This window comes from Meleagris gallopavo, chromosome 6 (genome assembly GCF_905368555.1).
Source record: "Meleagris gallopavo chromosome 6, MGAL_WU_HG_1.1, whole genome shotgun sequence".
NCBI classification, from domain to species: domain Eukaryota; kingdom Metazoa; phylum Chordata; class Aves; order Galliformes; family Phasianidae; genus Meleagris; species Meleagris gallopavo.
In genome coordinates this window covers 8864917-8883834 of record NC_139409.1, presented here as the reverse complement: position 1 = coordinate 8883834, position 18918 = coordinate 8864917, and the positions used below count along the sequence as shown (strand labels likewise).

Sequence of the window (18918 nt, the reverse complement as noted above, 5' to 3'; positions counted from 1 at the left end):
CTGAGTATGACATACTTCTCACTTTTTCCAGTATCTCCTGTAATGGTAATGAAGTAGATATGTAGAAATATTGACCAACAACATTTTTAATCTTTGTAGGCTTTTGCAGTGTGTGATAGAATATCTGTGCTCGGAGATAGTATAGAACTCATATATAATATTTTTTTCAGAGTTTAAGAAGATTTCACTGTACTACCCCATATTGAGCTCCTAATAACCTGTCCTGACTTACTTAACACCACCATGCTTTGTAAATTCCTTATTTTCACCACTGTTTCTTTGTTGGCAAAATTTGCATTTGCTATTCCAAGCAGAGCTGAACAATGAATTCATTTTTATTTTCAGTGGGGAACGAATAGAAAGCAATGACTTTAGTTTTAAGGCAGGAAAGTGTAATGGCTAGCACATTCATCTGTCATGACAGATGATGTTATGGAAAAAAATATCGCTGATGGCCATTCTTGATAAATACTTCCTTCTCCCAGCATCACGTCTGATGTGTATCACTGCCCTTCCACAAAGAAAGGATTTGAGAGTTTTACAAGTTTTTAGGACTTCTTTTTGTATTTGTCTGCTTGGTTTTAGTGACTGTGTTACCATGAATGCAGTTATGCAGACTTTAGGAGAAGCAATAATAATCTCAAGAATGGGATAAAGCAACGTTTTGAGACATAAGGTTGTAGCTGTTTGTTTCTTTCTGAGCTAGAAGAGGATGCTGAGTTCTGCTGATGAGCTGGAGAGTCATTTCTTCCAAAAATGATCTCCCATTCTCAGTCCTGCAGAGCAATAAAACAGTGGACTTCACAGCTTTAATGTGTATTTTTCGTGAGAAGCTACAGCTGGCTTGGGACTGCAGTTTTGCCTGCTTTGGGCCCCAGGCAGCTATAAATGCTGGGAGTGGAAGAGGAAACATTTGTGGCAGTTTTCTCTTCAGGGCTTTGGTGTCTGCTGGAAGCCAGTCCAGCTTGGGGTGTGTGAGGCAAAGTCAAAGCATGAGAGATTTGTACGTGGTTCTGCATGGCCTTGCAGGTTAATTCAGTCATTACTACCATTCATTTGTAAAGCATGCTATGTGGCTGTCCCTGTGCTAGTGGTGTGTTTACTCTGCAAATTCATAGTAAGCTGCAGCTGTGCCCACATCAGCCTATACTGGAGTTGGTTAAAATGGGCAAACTATGGAAAAGATGAAGTTTGATTTACACATGAAGGGTATGGCTGTAGGGCCAGTTGTGCAGATTGCTGTGGATACGGGACTACATGTTTGTAGCTGGGTGCTACATCTCAGTTTCTTAGCAGGGTTGAGGACTGAACTCGGATTCTGTAACATCCTTATTTGCCCTTAACGTGTCTTCCCCTCCCAGTCTTCCATTTACTTGTCATATACTGCATGCAATTACACCTGCAACGTGGGAAATGCAATTCGTACGCCAGATTTGGTTGAAAACACAAGAAAATACATTACTCAGGTGATGTGCAGGTTTTCTTGGTAGGTGAACTAAGCATGGTCTTCAAATTGCCCTGACCCCTGGGAAGCAGCATGATCTTCAAAGAAGCCTGTGCTTTCCTGGTGTGGGTAGCAGAGGAAACCATCCCTTTATTTCAGGGCAGTATTACCCAACCTATACTGCCATCTCCTTCTTGGTGAGCAAAAGGCTTTTTGAACTTCTGAGCTGTCTAGATGTCCACTATGTTGGTGGGAGGCACTGGAAGAGTTAAAATAAGGATATTTCCCTGAACAGTGTTGGGTAATTGGTGTGTTTGGTTGCGTGCATATTCACTCCTGGTAGATTTCTAGAGCTGTGTGGTAGATCATGATGGAATATGGCTTTCTGTTTGTTTGACTTTAGGATAAGACAGTGCAAACGCTTGAATTTAAAGAGAGTTTATGAAACAAATAAATGCAAATGAAGAAAAAGTCATTCTCCATCTGAGGATTACCATGCTTTGCCTTGCTGCCTGGACCCTTCTTTCTTTGTGAATGTGAAGAAAGGGGAGTCATAATTATGTGAATCCCCACCAGGGAATGCTTGGAATGCTAAAAAAAAGTTGAAATTTTTAATGTTGAAGCTCTGATCAAAACTGGAGCCTTGTCAGGAAAATGGGTGTTTGACTAAGAAGCAGCAGCCCTGCCTTTTAGGTCATTTAAAATAAATTAAAACCTCTACACTGGGCTGCAAATATACAGATGGTGGTGTGCTGTGAGTGTGCAGGTAGTCACAACAACTATCACTCACAGCTGAATGTTGCAGAGCACATTTATGCTAACAATCAAACATATGCATGTTCTGTTCTAATTGTCCCCACACACACCTCCCCTGCGAGGTCTAGAGAAATATGAAGCAAACGGTGTGGCTATGTAATGATGCATTTGATGCCATGTCAGAAATGGGATCTCTCTAAATATTACTCACAGACATTTTTCCAGTGTTCTCTCTGTTTCTTTCTTGAAGGCAGGCTGATCTCAGTAGTTGCCTTTTCTGGCAGTGGTAGAAAATGTGTGTGTAAATACTTCGCATGTATAAACAGCTCCTTTACTCCTGGACAAAAAGGATGTTAAAATGAAACTAAAGCTTGAAAGTATGTTTCAGTTACTCAAAAATAAATGGTAATAAAGCTGTAATTATCCCCAAAGCTACAAACACAGTAAATAAGTTAAAGTTGAATTTATAACACCTGCAAGCGTATTAAGTATGCAAAAGCAAAACAAAGGCAGCCAAATGACTTTAGCTTCACCCTGTAGTAACACTAAGCAAATTTAGTTAGAGAATAATGATGTTTGTAGTCCTGGATCCATTTGTTAAAAAAAATGAGCTTACTTTATTTTTTTCATCTTTTAAATCTCACTGCATTGTGACTGCAACCATTGCAAAATGGTTAAATCTATGCAGCTCATCCTGTAAATAATGCCTCTGTAATTTAAAGGCTAATATTCACATGTATTAAAACTAAGAAAAGCATTCTTAAAGATCTTTATTTCTCATACTCAGCTTATAAAAGGTAATATTGGAACTAGATGGTCTTTAAGGTCCCTTTCAAACCAAGCCATTCTATGATTCTATGTGTATTCTTAGTTTTCATTATGTATTTTGTTACAAAGTTAGAGCCTAGAGTATTTTACAATTTACCCTAGGCTCAACTTTGTAAAAAAATTTTACATTTTAGGTAGTGTACTTAATTTAAAATTTCTACGAAACAGTTTTGTTTTGCATATAAAATGAATTCTGTGTGATTTCTGTATTTTTGTTGATTTTTGCATATAAAATGATCTCTGTATGTTTGTTACTTGTTTCTGCTAGAATATTTGGCAAGTCAGGTTGAAAGGGCTTTGTGTATGCTCATCTAAGTTATTGTGCTGTGGAAGTTGCTTATTCTTTCTTATGCTGTTTTTAGTTCTGAACATAATTGTGCTACACTTCGTTCTGGACTGGGTCAGGTGATTTCCATGTGGATTTGCAAGCAGAAGATTTTGAAAAGAGTGGAAATGTCAGGCCTGTTGCCTTGACTTCCTTTTTGGGATTATTCAAGTCTAGGGCACAGTTAAAAAAATATATAGCTAAATATTATTTTTGTTGATATATTGGAAATAAAAATCTATAATGTGTGGGTAATGTTAGAGAAATGAGCATAACATTGAGGTGCATGTTGGCTGTACCCATGTTGGCTGTACCCTTACTGGGATGGTGTTGGCAGGACCTAAAGCTCTGAATACGAGGGGAAAAACTCAATACTGACCATTACTCAGACATGTTTTAGTATCATGCTCTTCTGTCATCTTACCCCCACTTCGGAGTGTATACGTCAGTTTCTCTCTGAAGCAAATATTTCAATAAAACACATGGAGAGGTATCTGTGGGGTTTGTTTCCGAAGAGGCACAGTGCCTCCTTGGTTAAGAGGATCTCGTACTAAACCCTCCAGGTTCAGAGACCCCTTCTAAGAAAGCAGTGTGGTATGACTGGCTCTCTATCCGTGAGTTGTTGTCCATTAGTCACAATAAATCTACTGATGCCCTTTTTTTCAATTTGGATAAATTCCATTTGTGCTGTGATGTGATTCATTCACAAGTGGGGATTTGAAAAATCCATTTGTTGTACCTTAGGAAATAATAGTTGTGCTTCTCTGTATCTCTGTGAGGACAACCAAGTGTCAGACTTCAAAACCTCATTGGAAGAGAGCCTTCTTTTTTCTGAGAGTAGTGTTTATGGTTTGTTTAAGGTTATCAATTATGTCTCAAATAAAAAGCTCTCTACAGATGATCATTGTGCTGTACTTTGGACTCATTTAACTGGACATTATTTACAGAATATTTATCTTGGTTATGGCAGTTTTTTGTCACGCAGCGATATTACTTTTCCATTATATATTGCATGTGACCGCCACATAAGTTTGATAATAAATGTTGGGAAATAAAAAACAGAATAAGTGCCTCAGTATGATAGCAATTCCCATGTGATGGGAAATAATGTCATAAACTTCAAATTACCTTTTAAATAAATGTTTATGTCCAACCCATCCATTAGATCATAGCCCGAAGGGTCAGGAGGATCATTTCTTCATATTTCACTGTATGCATTATGATTGCTTTTTTAGGTGTAAATGATGTTTTTAAATGAAGAATGGCACCCAAACTATACACAAACAAAGGCTAGACGTTACAAAGTCTCAGTGTGGCATAAATAGCCCAAGCCACTCTGCTAAATATAGAAGTGCAGAAGTAAACTGAATTCATTCTTAGCAAATATTTCTAATGGTGCATCTGCTGAGACGATACAGAAATACAGCTGTTTGTTTCATTCATGCTGTTTGAGGCTTTGACGTTTTAGCCAAGTTCTAACTCTAATTATGATTTGGTAGGTGGTAGTTTGCTAAATGCTTAGGAGAGTAAAGATTTTGGAGAACTGGGAAGAGAATACCTGAGTGTGCAGTGAGGTGCACAGATGGCAGGTATCCTATAAATGAGGGTTTTAACCTCCCAGGGCTTTGTGTGCTGGTGATGTGATGACACCTCCCTAAGTGCCCAGGGGTGGGATTTCCCTTCAGGCACCAGGTGTGGAACAGCCCATATTCCCCACGCCTTTCAAAGGGCCAGAGCAGCCCACTTTGAGTGTGATGCAAGCCTGAATCCCACATTTAGATATGTATGTACTTTGAGCTGCACCTTCTTAGACCCAGTGTCCTGAAGGAATCCATTTGCACCCTCCAAATGCACTCTGTTTTTGTAGATGGTGATGTAGATGAAGCCTGAAGGCTGAAGAGCATCACTGCTTCATATTTCACTTTATGCTTTATGATTGCTTTTTTTAGGTGTAGCTGATGCTTTTCAATGAAGAATGGCAGCTGAATTATATGCAGAGAAAGGCTAGGCTGTAGATGGAGCTATGCTAGAAAGCCAAAGGGTGTCAGAATGGTCAGGTTTAACAGAGGGTGACTTGGAAGAAGCTGCAGACGTCCGAGGCATGTGGGGAATGGCAGGTTGCTCAGCCTGGGCTGCTGGGAGTGGGGGGAGAAAGGGCTGCCCAGGGCCATTGGACCAATCTGGGGATAAATTAAAACAACAAAAAAAAATCTGTTTGCAGGCAGGGAACGACCCATTGTCTTGAAGATTTAAAACACCGATCAAGAAACTCAGTGGTGATTTTGTGTGACTCTGATTTGACCTTCCTGTTTACATTAAACATTTTTTCTGGCTGTGTACAGTGACATGCTCGCTTTGTTTAACATATTTGACAGTTACAGCAGTTCTGGGAATAATTGTTCTGTTTGTATATACGTCACAAAAGAAACATGTGGATATTTGGGATAAAGTTACTCTTTAAAAAAAGCCTTTTTTGTATTTGTTGTGTTTCTCAACCTTTCCTTCCTTTGTGAGGACCATTAACATGTTAAAATCTGGCTGGAAAACAAAGATTCTCGGTAGCATATTGAATTATTTCTCCAAGATGTTATTTTTACTTGGAAGTTAATCTAATCTAGCACCAGTTGGTTATAATATTATTTCTTTTATCATTAGTATTTGCATAAAAAATGTTACATTAATTTCGTAGAGTTCACTTGTTTTTGATTCTTTTTTGTTAGCAGAGATCTATAATCCTTTCCACAGCAACCACTTGTAAAAGCAGAGGATTATGAATTGGGGCAGGGTATGAGCAGCAGGAACAGATCAACTTAAAAACAAAGATCCTGTTTGAGTACAAATGCTATTGTTAGTAGAGAGTTGGAGTGAATCAAGTGGCAGGATATCTAGCTGAATAAAACAAATTCATATATGCCATGTGCCATGCTAGCCAGAAGACACATCTTAGCAGTTTTGTGATAGACTACATATTTTTATACCTTTACTTATTATAGTTTTGCCTAGTTCAGTCAGCCACTCCCTCTGAGAGTGGCTGGTATCTATTCGAAGAGCTTTCTGGTTTTCTGCAGATGTATTTTTCTGTCTAAAAAGTTTCTGCACTGTTATACTTTTCCCAAAATCTGCTAAAAGCTAGGATTTGAAATTGCACTGCTATAAGCTCATTTGGAGGTTAACAGTAGCTATTTTGGACTATTGTTTTCTTTTCTAATGATGTGTGATCCTTCAGAAAAAGAGATATCTTTTCTTTGTCCTTATGTTAAAAAAAAGTATAATAAAGTCTGGTTTTTTATATATTGGTAGTTTAACTAACTGACTTAATTAACATTAATAAATGTGACTCAATTTCAATTTATTTTTGAGATTTTTTTTCTAATGTTTGGTCTATTAAAATTGGTAAGAAGTCAGTAGAGGTAACAAGTGACAGAAGATGTTCTAGTGGAAGTGAGAGAAAAAAAACCATAAATACTGAATTTTGTAATAATTTGTAAATACTGAAGAATTCTGCATAAGTACCTCTAATGACAAGGCAAGTGGAAGCTTTGGTAGAAGACAGGCAAATAGATGATGATGGAGGCGTCTTTAATCATTGCCACCTTGAGGCAAGAGGAGCCTTCATACAATGGTTTCAGTGGTTTTGTCTGTTTGCATGCTTGCTATTGCATGGATTAGGATCTGTCTTCAATACCCTGAAGTTTGCAAGGTCAAATAAAAACCGTTCTCCTAAAGTTATATTTCTAACTCTTGTATGAAAAATATTTTATTGCGCTTGATATATGGAGATCTTCACATCATTCTACTGATGGCACTTGGGCTGTAACTATATTATCAGTGAATAAGAAAACAGAGGCCACAGCATTTCAACAGTATGAATTCTTCAGACTGTATTATTTTGTTAGCTCGAGGCAAAAAACTGTGCTCTTAGGGCTCATCTGTGCAGAATGAGTAATCCACGACAAATGTGCAGCCACACTGCGCCTGCAATATGCCCAGATCCCATGGACTAGCCAGTCTTGCTGTGCAACACAGGCAGCCAACTGTCTCTCATGGACAATAGGCATATGCTAAAAAATGATAATTTTATTATACTCTCTGAGATTTTACTACAGATAAGTGATTCTAAGAATATTACTACAATCACAGAAGAAGTGTGGGTCTGTTTATCCCACTTAAGTCAGACTTCTATACTGAAAAGAGTTGCTTTTACCAACAGAATTTTCTGTTAGCTGGCCATCATTCTGCATATTCTTTTATGTGAATTCTGTGCACAGATGTGAGTAAAAATACTTACTTGCAGTGCAATCTATTTTGGTGTTTTTACATGGCTTGCATTAGGGTGTGTGATAGCTTAAATTTTCTTTCTTTGCCAAAGCTGCCTAAACAATACAATGACAGATTTCTGTTTTTATTCTTCATTAATGTCAGTCTTCATCCTCTCTGCCCCATGTCAGGGAGGAAGCATTGTGAGTTTGCTGTATTGATGAAGAGAAATGATGCATCTATCAACTAGAATTTATGGTGGAGGGCACATCAATCCTGTTGCCTTGCTAAGTTTGCATATTCAGGGCCGAGTAGTGCTCTCGATTACTCCTGTGCAACCCCATTAACTTCAGTAGGTTACACAGTTCAAAAGTGGCTGTGCTGAAGGTAGGGCAGTGTTAGGGAAAAAGAGAGATCGATTGGAAAAGTCAAGCTCCAGAGTATTATTCTCAAGGTGATGGGTACGTAGTCATAATTAAACTTTTGAAAGGTTCAGATAGACATCATATAGTAATTTCATTGAATATTTAAACTTTGTAGATGCAGAGAACCTCCCCCCCCAAAAAAAAAAACACCAAAAACAACACTTCCAGCCTGGAAATATATTGTAAATTGTATGTCTCTAGTTGAGTGTATGCTGTATTTATTCCTTAACTGTAGGTTGTTTCTTCCCTCTCTCTCTGCAGGAGCTATGCCGTCAGCGCATGGCCGTGAAGACATCTGATCGCCCAGAGCCCCTGCGTGCCTCCCGAATCAATAGTGTTTCCTCTCAGTTCAGTGATGGGCCCATTCCCAGCCCTTCGGCTCGCAGCAGCACGTCGTCCTGGTGCGAGGAGCCGGTGCAGTCCAACATGGACATCTCCACCGGCCACATGATCTTGGTAAGGCAGTTTTTCTTCAAGGCATGTGAAATGTCATCAGAATGTGAGGTGCCCGCTCAGCTTTTGGTAGGAGTTAACTTATACATGAATGGAGACTGCCTTTTCACGTGTAAAAATATTCCTGAGCCTCCTTGGTAATCTTAGCTTTGTATAATTAAAATAAAGGGATTTTTATTTCCATTTCTTTCTCATTATATTGTTTATTTTTCTCTCTGGGGAATATTTTTTTATCTTGGACATACAAATTGTTTGTGTGCTTGCTTCAAAAAAGATAAGTCGTGCTTTGTCCTTTTGTGTTGTTAATTTATGTTTAACTCCATTTGGACAGCTGAAGAAAATGCTAAATTTCTGATCAGGTTGTTTCTTGTGTGTTGTTATTGTGCGGAGGTATCTGAGCTGAGAATGCAACAGAATATTGCATAGTAATATGGAACAATTTCATTTTCATTACCCCTGGAAAGAGACCTTAATTTTGTTATTTTTATCAGGTTTTCTTCCTTCTAAGCTGGATCTCTTTTATGTTTGAAAGGATACAAATATATTCTCTTAATGGAGACTGATTTGGAAAACTTGGGTTACTTCCAAACTTAGTTTGAGATTAGTATCAGTGTAGGAGATGGACACATGAAAATCCGCCTGTATGCATGGAACAGCTCTAGCAGTCCAAAACAGAGGCCAGTGGTCAGGACTTGCTGCTTGATTCTGTCTTTCACTGCTAAGTGTCTGCTGGGAGAGCTGTGGAGTAATCGCTGGGATTTGTGCTTTATTTTACTTCCTTAAGTATTTGCTGTCTTTGTAGAGTGCATTGAAATTGACTGAGAAGTTGTTAGGTAATGGCAAAGATCATGTTATTCTGTGTTATTTCACTTTCTGTGTTTGATTTGTGCTATTTTTTAGTAGGACTGATTTCAAGTAAGGACCCTTTCCATTTGGTACCATTGCCATGCTTTTGGACACTTCCCTGTTGATTTACTTACGCACCTGTGTGCACCTCTGAAGGCTGATCTGTGGGTTTTTTGAAAAGGAAGTTTGTCTCCATGATGTGATGTTTTGGAGTCATACTTTTTCCATTTCTTTCTCTTTTTCTGGATTTATATTTGAAAGTACTCTTCGTAGACCTTCTCTGAGTTCTTGTAAGCCATCTCACCTAACGGAGAACGGAATGAGGGCAAGCAAAACCCAAAGAGCTAATTTGACCCCAGCCATGTTACTGACCTTCTTCAGCCTTGGTCAGGTCAGCTATAAAACTGAGCAAAAGCAGGACAAGTTTGAAAAACAGACTCTTTATCCCAGAATGTCATCCTGAGTAAACACTTATTCCCTGTCCCTGCAAATATTAAGTTTAACACTGATGTAAACTGCAGTTTAGAAGGGGTTTTCTGCCATGACAGAAAATCGTATGTCACACTTCCTGTTGTCCCACTTTTGCCTAACCGGAGTGAAATTCACTTGATTTTTTCTTTCACAGTTATATAAAATGCTTGAGAAAAAAGGTATTCCAGTTGTCCAGCCTCAAAATAAATCCAAACTCCTGTGGTAGCGTTCCATATTTGTATGGAAGTAAAAGCAAAATTTCCTTTTATATATGGTAAAATGCATTTGATATTTCCAAACCATTCTAATTACTTGATCAAATTCTTTTCCTATTCTGGATATGGGAATTTCTGCAAAATTGCAGGAAAGCTATATGAAAAGAAAAGTCTTTGAATAAACGTTTAAATAGAATCAGATTGCACAAGATCACTGTTATGGTGTTCAGTGTCCATAATACAGTCAGTGCTGTTTAACCCTGAATGAACTCAGACATATGTTAGCTATCTAAGAGCGTGTGTTGTATCTTAGGTGGTGAGGGTTTAAGGAAGGGTAAAAGAAATGCTGTAGTGTCTTGAGAGTACAAACCACACAGAGAGAATAAAAATAGTTAATTTGTGTAGTCTAAACTGGACAAATAAAAGTCAGTGAGTCAGAGAAGTCTGTGTATTTTGCTTTGAAATATGGGATGGGGAAAAATTATTCTTAATGGACACAGATGATACAAATAGGAAAAAAATGTAAGTTAGAGTCAAAAGGATGCATTTAGCTTGGATATCAGGGCAAGCCTAATAGGAGGGTCAGGCAGGCACCGGCTTGTTTACTTAAGGGAGGTAGTTAAACCATAAATTCATGATATGATGAAGGCAAAGCCAGGTTAGGTTTACATGGAAAGATCAGAATCAGGCATTTGCAGTACTAGGGCAGATGATTGGACTTGATCAGAATTACTCCTGTTTTGTGTCATTGTGGGTCATTCTGAAACCAGAGAGCTGGCCCAATTTATGTTTTGTCAAAAATAAATGCAGGTGTCCTTATTTGCCTGAATCTCTCCGCCTGTGGAGAGGTTGTGACTTGATGAACTTCAGCAATAGGAAGACTCTCCGGACAGAGCTCTTCCTGCCTACAAGTTGAGGGGAGTAAAAGGCCCCACTTCACATCTTATAGATCATTCAATGCAAGAATTTTCCCAGTTCTTCCTATTTCCTGCTGCTAGATTCCTCTCAACTTCTGAATTTTTAAAGATATTTTTTATGAAAGATCTCTCAATGCTTGAAAAAGCAACAAGAAATATTAGCAAGGGGCCCAGCAAGGATAGCAAATGCCATCTGCTTTGCAGGGTAAATGCACTTATAGCTCTATAAATGTGTTTTTCAGCTCCACAGTGTGTGGCGATGTAGCAGTTAGCTGAGTTAGGGCTCCTCAGCCTTTATTGTTATAGGTGCCAGGGCCTCCCAAGAGAAAATGAAACAATAGATTACTGTGTAAAGTGGCAGCAGGAAATATTTTATTTTGATTTATAAACAGAATAAATCTTGAATGGAAATAACTTAGAATAAATAAACCTGCAACTGCTAAGTGACTCCACATAGTCCTTTTCTTGCTCACAGGTACCATTGGTCAGAAACGCTACCATAAAGCTTTAATTTGCTGGAAAAGTCTGGTTGTACCTGAAATATTGTCCAAACCTTGAGTTTGTTGGAGTCTCTGGTCGACCACGGCCACGGGTACTTCTTTCTTAGAGGACTGGCTGCTTGTGGTTAGCTGATCACTTGTAGCACTTGAGGTCTGGAGAAACCAGGAATCTGCCCAGCCTGTGTGGCTGTGGGGCAGTTTCCTTAGATAGGCTTAAATCTTTGAGAGTAAAATCTTGCATTTCTGTCACTTTCCTGTTCAGCAAGGGCAATGTCTGTGCACTGCTGACAGTAGCATGAGGCAGTTTGTACTATTGGCAGTAGGAAGTAGGGAGGACTCAGGAGACCCAGAAGGACGGCCATATCAACGTTCCGTGCTTTTTTCCTTTTTCACATTCTTTTTCCTCATATTTGCAGCAGGAGGATGGCCCATATGGCACTTTTTGATTCTATCATCTTTCTGAAAAATACAAGCACTTTGGAAAGTGTAATTAGAGGAGCATGTTTTATGTGGTCATGTTTGTCGCACTGTCTGGCTGGTTTCAGCATGAGCAACAACAAAGAGGTGCCCTCGATTCAGTCACTGTTGTTTTGCAAGGAAATGACTGTCTTCCAGAAGGTCAGAGCAAAGGAAAGGGCAGAAACTGAGAATCAGATTTCCATCCACTTCATTCATACATGCGTACATCCATATCTTAAGTTCCATGAGAAGTCCTACTAAAGTATCAAACTTCCCCCTGTAGTCCCAGAGAAGAACCATAGGGTTTTGGAGGTGTCCAGGAGATACATAGTATAATTTACTGGGATTCCTAACTTTACCTACATTTTAGATACTTGATGAAGTGGTGTTGCTGACTTGAGTCCATAAATTCCCTTTGGAGTTGATGAAGAGAGTGGGTAGCTATGAAAGCCTCCTGAGAATTAAGCGGAGAGGTTTTCTCTTGGGACTTGTGCTGTTCTGCCTGCAGCATCCCACTGATATCATCAACCTCACAGAATCATAGGATGGTTGAGGTCAGATGAGGTCAGAAGGGATTTCTGCATCCTGTCCAACCCTCTTTTCAAACAGGGATGTCTAGAGCATGACTTCTCAGTGTCTCCAAGAAGGAGTATCTCCAACTTAGATGAAGGAATCTCTATTTTTCATACTTAAGCACAAGTTCAGCACATAAATTAGGTAGATTGGATCCCACTTTTGCTTCATACGTTTCCATACTTGTTTGATTAAAATAAATATAACCTTACGAATTTTTATGTAAAGAACTGTGGTGCAAGAAGGGAGTTTATGCTTTTGACAGCATTTTGATGTAATTTTCTGAATACTACATATGAGAGGGAATTTGCAGAAGCAAAAGTGATTTTCTGTGTTTGAGTTGTTGGGTTTTTTTCCTTTAAAAGACACACATGCAAAATTTGAAACATTATACATAAATTAGAGTATCAGAAAATTTCCAAGACCAGTTTTGGTTGTTGTTTAAGCTGGTAGTCTGAGGAGTGTTCTCCCTGAAGATATGAAACTGCTGTATGTATTGGAAAAAATAATGGTTTGTGATAATTCATGCATACTCTGGTATTCAATAGGAGAAGTATTGCTGTGGGGTTGAATGAAACAGTGGGAGCAAATGAGCAAGAGACTGAAATTGAGAGCTTTGCATGAAGGAGGTGTATGTCCACTTGATCCCTTTGCCCTTGCATTATACTTGCTAAACCAAAAGGACCTTCCCCATAGAGAAGCAAGGGATGGCCTGCTATGAGAACTGCTTGTCAAAAGGAAGTTCCCATGGTCTTTGAGCACCATTTGGGGTACAGAGGTGTCTAGGGGACAGAGACCTGCTTCTGGGAAACCAGTCAAACCCAATAACTTGAATTTTGCATGCAGTTTTGTTCTGATGCTGAATCAATGTCAGGTTTCTTCACAGAATCATAGAATCATAGAATGGCCTGGTTGAGAAGGACCACAGTGTTCATCCAGTTCCAACCCCATGCTGTGTGCAGGGTCGCCAACCACGAGACCAGGCTGCCCAGAGCCACATCCAGCCTGGCCTTGAATGCCTCCAGGGATGGGGAATCCACAACCTCCTTGGGCAACCTGTTCCAGTGTGTCACCACCCTCTGTGTGAGTTTCTTGTGAGACATAGAAGGGTGACAAGGAGAGAATAGTTTCCAAGGTTGCAGATGGGGCTTTTTGATAACATTGGTATGTTACAGTTTCTGCATGGTAATTTTTGGATGACTTCAGTATGCCTGGTTTGAAAACGAACTCCATGGGGTAGCTGCTATAGATTTTCTTTGAATTGAATGTGGAGGAGTGTGGAGTTATGTGATAGAAGACACACACCAAGAAAAAAAAAAGTGAATGTTAAATCCTCAACCAAATTTTGTTGAAATTCTGGAGATTTTATTCTTAAAGCTGTGATGAAAGCATGAGCAGAAGGCATCTAAACCCACTTTCCTAAATAGAGAACTTGCAGCATGTGAGGGCTGATAGTACTGTGCCAGATGCAGGCGTACTTTCCACCTTGAGTTTAATCCCAGTGCACTGACAACATTTCCTGAGTGAAGGAGTATAAGGAGCAGTGTGTGAGCATACTGAGCGTACTGCACTGCCAGGAGACGCATGCTGCAGGGTGATTAATGCCAGCAGAGACAAAGGTGAGGAGTGCAGGAAGTGAGAACAGGGTCTTTGTCACAATTACAGTGTTTGATTAGTTAGCGGTTTTGTTGTTTGTTTTATTTTTCCATGTTGTTTTTTCCTCCTACTGCCATTAATTTTTCCGTAGTTCTTCATGAATTCAGAGACTATAGATACTCTGTTTATAAAAGCTTCCGACTGAGAAAACAAACAAAAAATCCTCCCTTGCATGGAAAGGAAGACAAGTCAGTGGCAAAGTTCATCTAGAAGCACGAGCTCCTTACACGTATGTTAAGTGGATCTAAATCCCAATTTATCTTTCAGTTGCACCAATATAAATAGATGTAGGAGTCTCTTGAAATGCAAGTCCCAAGAAAGCTTTGGCCCTAAAGGCCGTTTTATCACAGACAGTCAGATTAGAGGAGCCACATGAGAAAAGGCTGTTGTGCGTATGGCATCACTCAGTGACAAGATAGCCAATATCCCCTAAAGGACATAAATACTGTGGATGAGAAAATCTTTACCCTTCTCCCTGAGTTGTCACATTTTTAGGGACAGGCAGAGTTGGAAGATTTTCTGTTGATGAAATGACATTTATCCTTTCGTTTTAGGATGCTTTTTTTTTCTCTCTCTCTCTCTCTGAGTGTTTAAATCATTTGGAAACATTTGCCTCTGTTTGTTTAAAGTCAGGACTTGAGATACAGTAACAAAGAAAGCTTCCAAAAAAGTACAAGAAGTCTTGTTGCTTACAAAAATGGCTCTGCAAATAGAGCCAGAAATCCTATCAACGGATGTACGTACTGCATAGATTTCTTAAATAAAACTCAGAAAATGTGTTCATGAACCAGTTACTATTTTGCATTTTAATTCCTGTTCATGTTCAGTTGCCTCCCTCTTTCTATATTAATCTTGTTGAATACTCCTTAGGAAATAACAACAATTACAATCAACGTTAAATTAGGAAAAACATTCCTCTTGAATACAGATTGATATTAATTTCAGAATCTTTTTTTTTCCCCTCTGAATTTCCCCCTGTTGGTTGTTTTTCCCAAATGCATTCACCATTAGAGTTAACTTGCCAAGTTTCTTTAATGCATCTTGGTCTGTTGTTTGTCCGGAAGGTGTTCAACTCAGCTCCCTGCAAGCTGCTTTGGTTGAACACTTGTAGCTACTTTGTACCTTTCCAAGAATGGCCTTTAGTAGAAAAGATTAAGAAAACGTCTTTGCCAGTAGAGTGGCAATCTTTAAAGTGTTGTATAGGGTGAAATACTTGATGCTTGACTAGCTTATGTGGCTGGGTTCACCTAGTAAAAAGAAAGGATCATTGCCATGGCTGGAACAAAACCTGGTGGCTATCTGCATTTCTTCCTGCATCTCTCAGCTTTTCTCCGTTTCTACTGATGGTTCAAGTATTGTCAAGGCAAGATTATTACCCCTTGTAGCACATACCATAGGAAGAGGTAGGAGGTTGTTTGATGAAAAGCTCTGCTTTTTGTTCCTCCGTATTGAAAACAAGCCATGTCATTGGCTCCTCAGCTGCTTTTGAAAGTTGCACTAGGGGTAGAAAAGGCAGAAACCAGAAATGGACGCTCATCAAGGAGGCTGATAGTTTTTGGTTCTGCTTTTCTCTCTATTTGTGTTTGTAAGTCTGTGATAACACATTGTAGAGATTGAGCAATTAGTGGTATTTTGGATCTAACAAGTAGAAATGCCTAGTTGTAAGGACAAGGGCACTAAAAGTTATTCAGAAGGACTTCTCAGTCAGGATAATGAGATGGTATTACCTGCTGTCGCATATTTCTGAACTGGTAGCAAAGTTCAGATATGGGAGGGAGGTTCAGAATGCAACTGCAACTATGTGGTGCTTATAAAGAGAGGACATGATATTAGCATTGTGTTTTTGCACAAACACACCGATTGCAGTTTAAAATACCCAGGAAATCTCCAGTGATATTTTGGAGAAATTCTTCTCCTTGTGTGCTGTACCAGTGAAAGTGATAGTTAAGACCCTGCTGGCAATGAAGGCACCTTAATCCCTCCACTGATTCAACTAAATCTGTTTATGCTCATCTTCAGGGCAAAATTTAAACAAACAAACAAACAAAAACCATACTTGCTGAAACTTTTCCTGTCATGAGATCTTAATTTGGCACTGTTTTGTGAGTAAGGTATCTGAGTTTGGGTGTTATTTTTAAAATATAACGTGTAGGACACGGGAAAAACACTCCTGTGATGATCAAATTTTGCACATGCACCCACGAAACAGCTGTGGAAAAATTTTTAAATAAGGAGATAAACGTTAAAATAATCTGTGAAGCATGTTTGTGGATGACATAGTATTTGCTGCTTCATAAAGGAGGAGTGTGTTATTTTTTGGTCAAAACCAGATAAAATGGAAGGCTACTACTCTCAAATATTCCATTACCACTAGCATGTCCTTACAAAAGATGCACTTGGGCAATGATTTTCTCTCTTTTGTAAAACTTTTGTTTGTTTGTTTTTTGTTTTGGGCTGGATTAGTGTCTTCACGTATTTTTTCTGCTTGACAGCTTTCTCATGTCTCTCTCACCCTCTTGTCCTAAAGCTGTGTGCTGGTGCACCATGAGGTTTTCCGTCTAGTCAAAAGAAAACAAATAAAGGCTGGGGAATCGTAGAGCCATAGAATGATAGAATGGCTTGGGTTATAAAGAACCACAATGCTCATCTACTTTCAACCCCCTGCTATGTGCAGGGCTGCCAACCACCAGACCAGGCTGCCCAGAGCCACATCCAGCCTGGCCTTGAATGCCTCCAGGTGTAGGACGTCCACAACAGCTAAGAGAGGAGAATTAAGAGTTATTTCTTGTTTCTGTTCCACTTCCTGTACCACTTCACTGAACTAAGAATGGAAGGGAGAGGTGGCAAGTGCTCACAAGAATTACCTACTTCAAGCATGACTTGTTACTGCTCTGAGAATTAGCCTGTGCCCTTTTCTTATTAAATTGCTACAAGGAATGGTGCCCAGGTTCCAAGCTGTTTTTCTTCTCGGTGTGGTTAGTAGAAAATATATTAATGTCTGTCAAAGATGGTTGGATTCTGGATTTGGCATGTCTTCAGAACAGGTTTCACTGACCGTGTATCACAGATGTGTTATTTAAAAGATGAATTATGTGGAGATTCTCCTCCTTTTGACCTGGCTGTTTGTACACCCTAAAATATTCCCATGAACATCCAATAGCCCTAACGTACAGAGCAACTGAGCTCCAGTGGCTGTCACAGCACAGTGAATTGAAGTATGTGTATTTGTACTTGTTTGATTAAATATGTGCATATACAACACATTCCTTTAATGAAAACAAATAAAAAATGACAGTGTCTCCTTACTGAATCCGTTATAGTTGTACTCTGAGCATTGGAGAGAATCTGATCATTACAAATGTGTTTAAGCATTTTTGCTTTAACATCAAAAAGGAACTGAGTGTGAGAAAACAAGGAACAGTCAGTTATTTTGTATGATTACATTATTTTCTTATTTAAGTAGATCTTAGTTTCTTGCAAAAAATAAAGACTGAAGGATTAGCAAAGCATACTCTGAGTTGTGTTCTTGCTGTCATCCAAATTCACAGAAAGAAGAAAACGTATTAAAGAAATTCGGTAAGACCAGGTGGTCTGAGTGAATAATTTCCCTTTCATTAACATATTCCCCTTATTAACTTTGTAATTAATTGTACATAGCTAAGGAAAGCTATGGAAATTGCATTTTGAGATGTATCAAAGCTGACTCTGTGCTGCAGACTTCCATGCAATTTACTATTAATGAAGCACGAGATGGAGGCCCCAAATCTATAATTATTACTTACTATTTGAATGACAAGCAAAGAATTTTATCAGCACAGTTTCAAATGAAAGGGGATTAGCAGCTAATGTTGAAATTGTTAATCTTTCTTATTAAAATAATTTTGACGAGAGTGTTTAGCCTGAAAGAGGTTTCTGGAATATCATTTACCATTAAAACAGCTATTTTTTGAGACTCAGTATGAATTTGTCTAAGTTTGACAGCGGGGTGCAAATATTTTTTTAAATGAATGAATATTTTATGGGAGTGAGGGCTGTTCATGTGTGAGCTGATGCCGAGCTGCTTGCTGTGTTCGTATTCCTGGAATGCGTAGCAGGGCGGTGGTACAATATCCATCTGACAAAAGTAAAGATGTCGGCTGAGATAACAATGGAAAAAAGCTGCAGCACAGCATCTGAGAGGTGAAATTGTGCCCAAGGCTGCATCTGCACACTGCTGATTAGCAGGTGGGAGCTGCATCAGAATTGGGCCCCAGATCTCCCTGATATTTCTATGTGGCAAAAAAAAAAAAGGTTATAATTATGTCTGGTAACGAAGTTTGCTCGTGTTTAGAGAGGTTTTCTTACTCCTCCAGATGATGGTGTGTTTCTAGGTTTTATTTTTACCAGTGTCACTTCATACCTTAAGATGAAACTTCAGTAGCAGGCCCTTCAACACCTCCCTGTGTGCTTATATGCAAGTACCATGTACAGCAGCAATGTCCTCGTAGAAAGGTAGATAATTATTTGTGGGCAGAGGTATAATACGCACATCTCTCAAATGTTAATGAAAACTAGTTGACATAACTTTTCAGTGAAATTTTTGCAATTGCCATCTCTTACAGGAGCATACAATTGAAGCTGGGGAGGTTGTTGTCATTGCTCAGGATGAGGAAACAGCAAATTTACAGTGACATAAATGGTGAAAAGCAAAGGAATGATAATTTATGAAATTTAATTTGCAGTGGTCTCTGCTACATAAATACTGGAGGAGATGTAAGTTAAACAACGTTATTAATTTGCTTGCATCCCATTAT

The 18918-nt window shown here is 39.0% G+C and overlaps 1 protein-coding gene across 2 annotated transcripts in view; it reads left to right on the top strand.

Annotated features, from left to right (window-relative positions):
* Window positions 1–18918, top strand: part of PTPRN2 (protein tyrosine phosphatase receptor type N2) — a 622129-nt gene that overhangs the window by 530141 nt on the left and 73070 nt on the right. For both annotated transcript variants that reach the window (XM_085227026.1, XM_085227025.1), the window contains exon 14: window positions 8297–8491. In XM_085227026.1, coding sequence (XP_085083152.1) covers window positions 8297–8491 — 195 coding nt within the window. The remainder of the gene's footprint in view (window positions 1–8296; window positions 8492–18918) is intronic.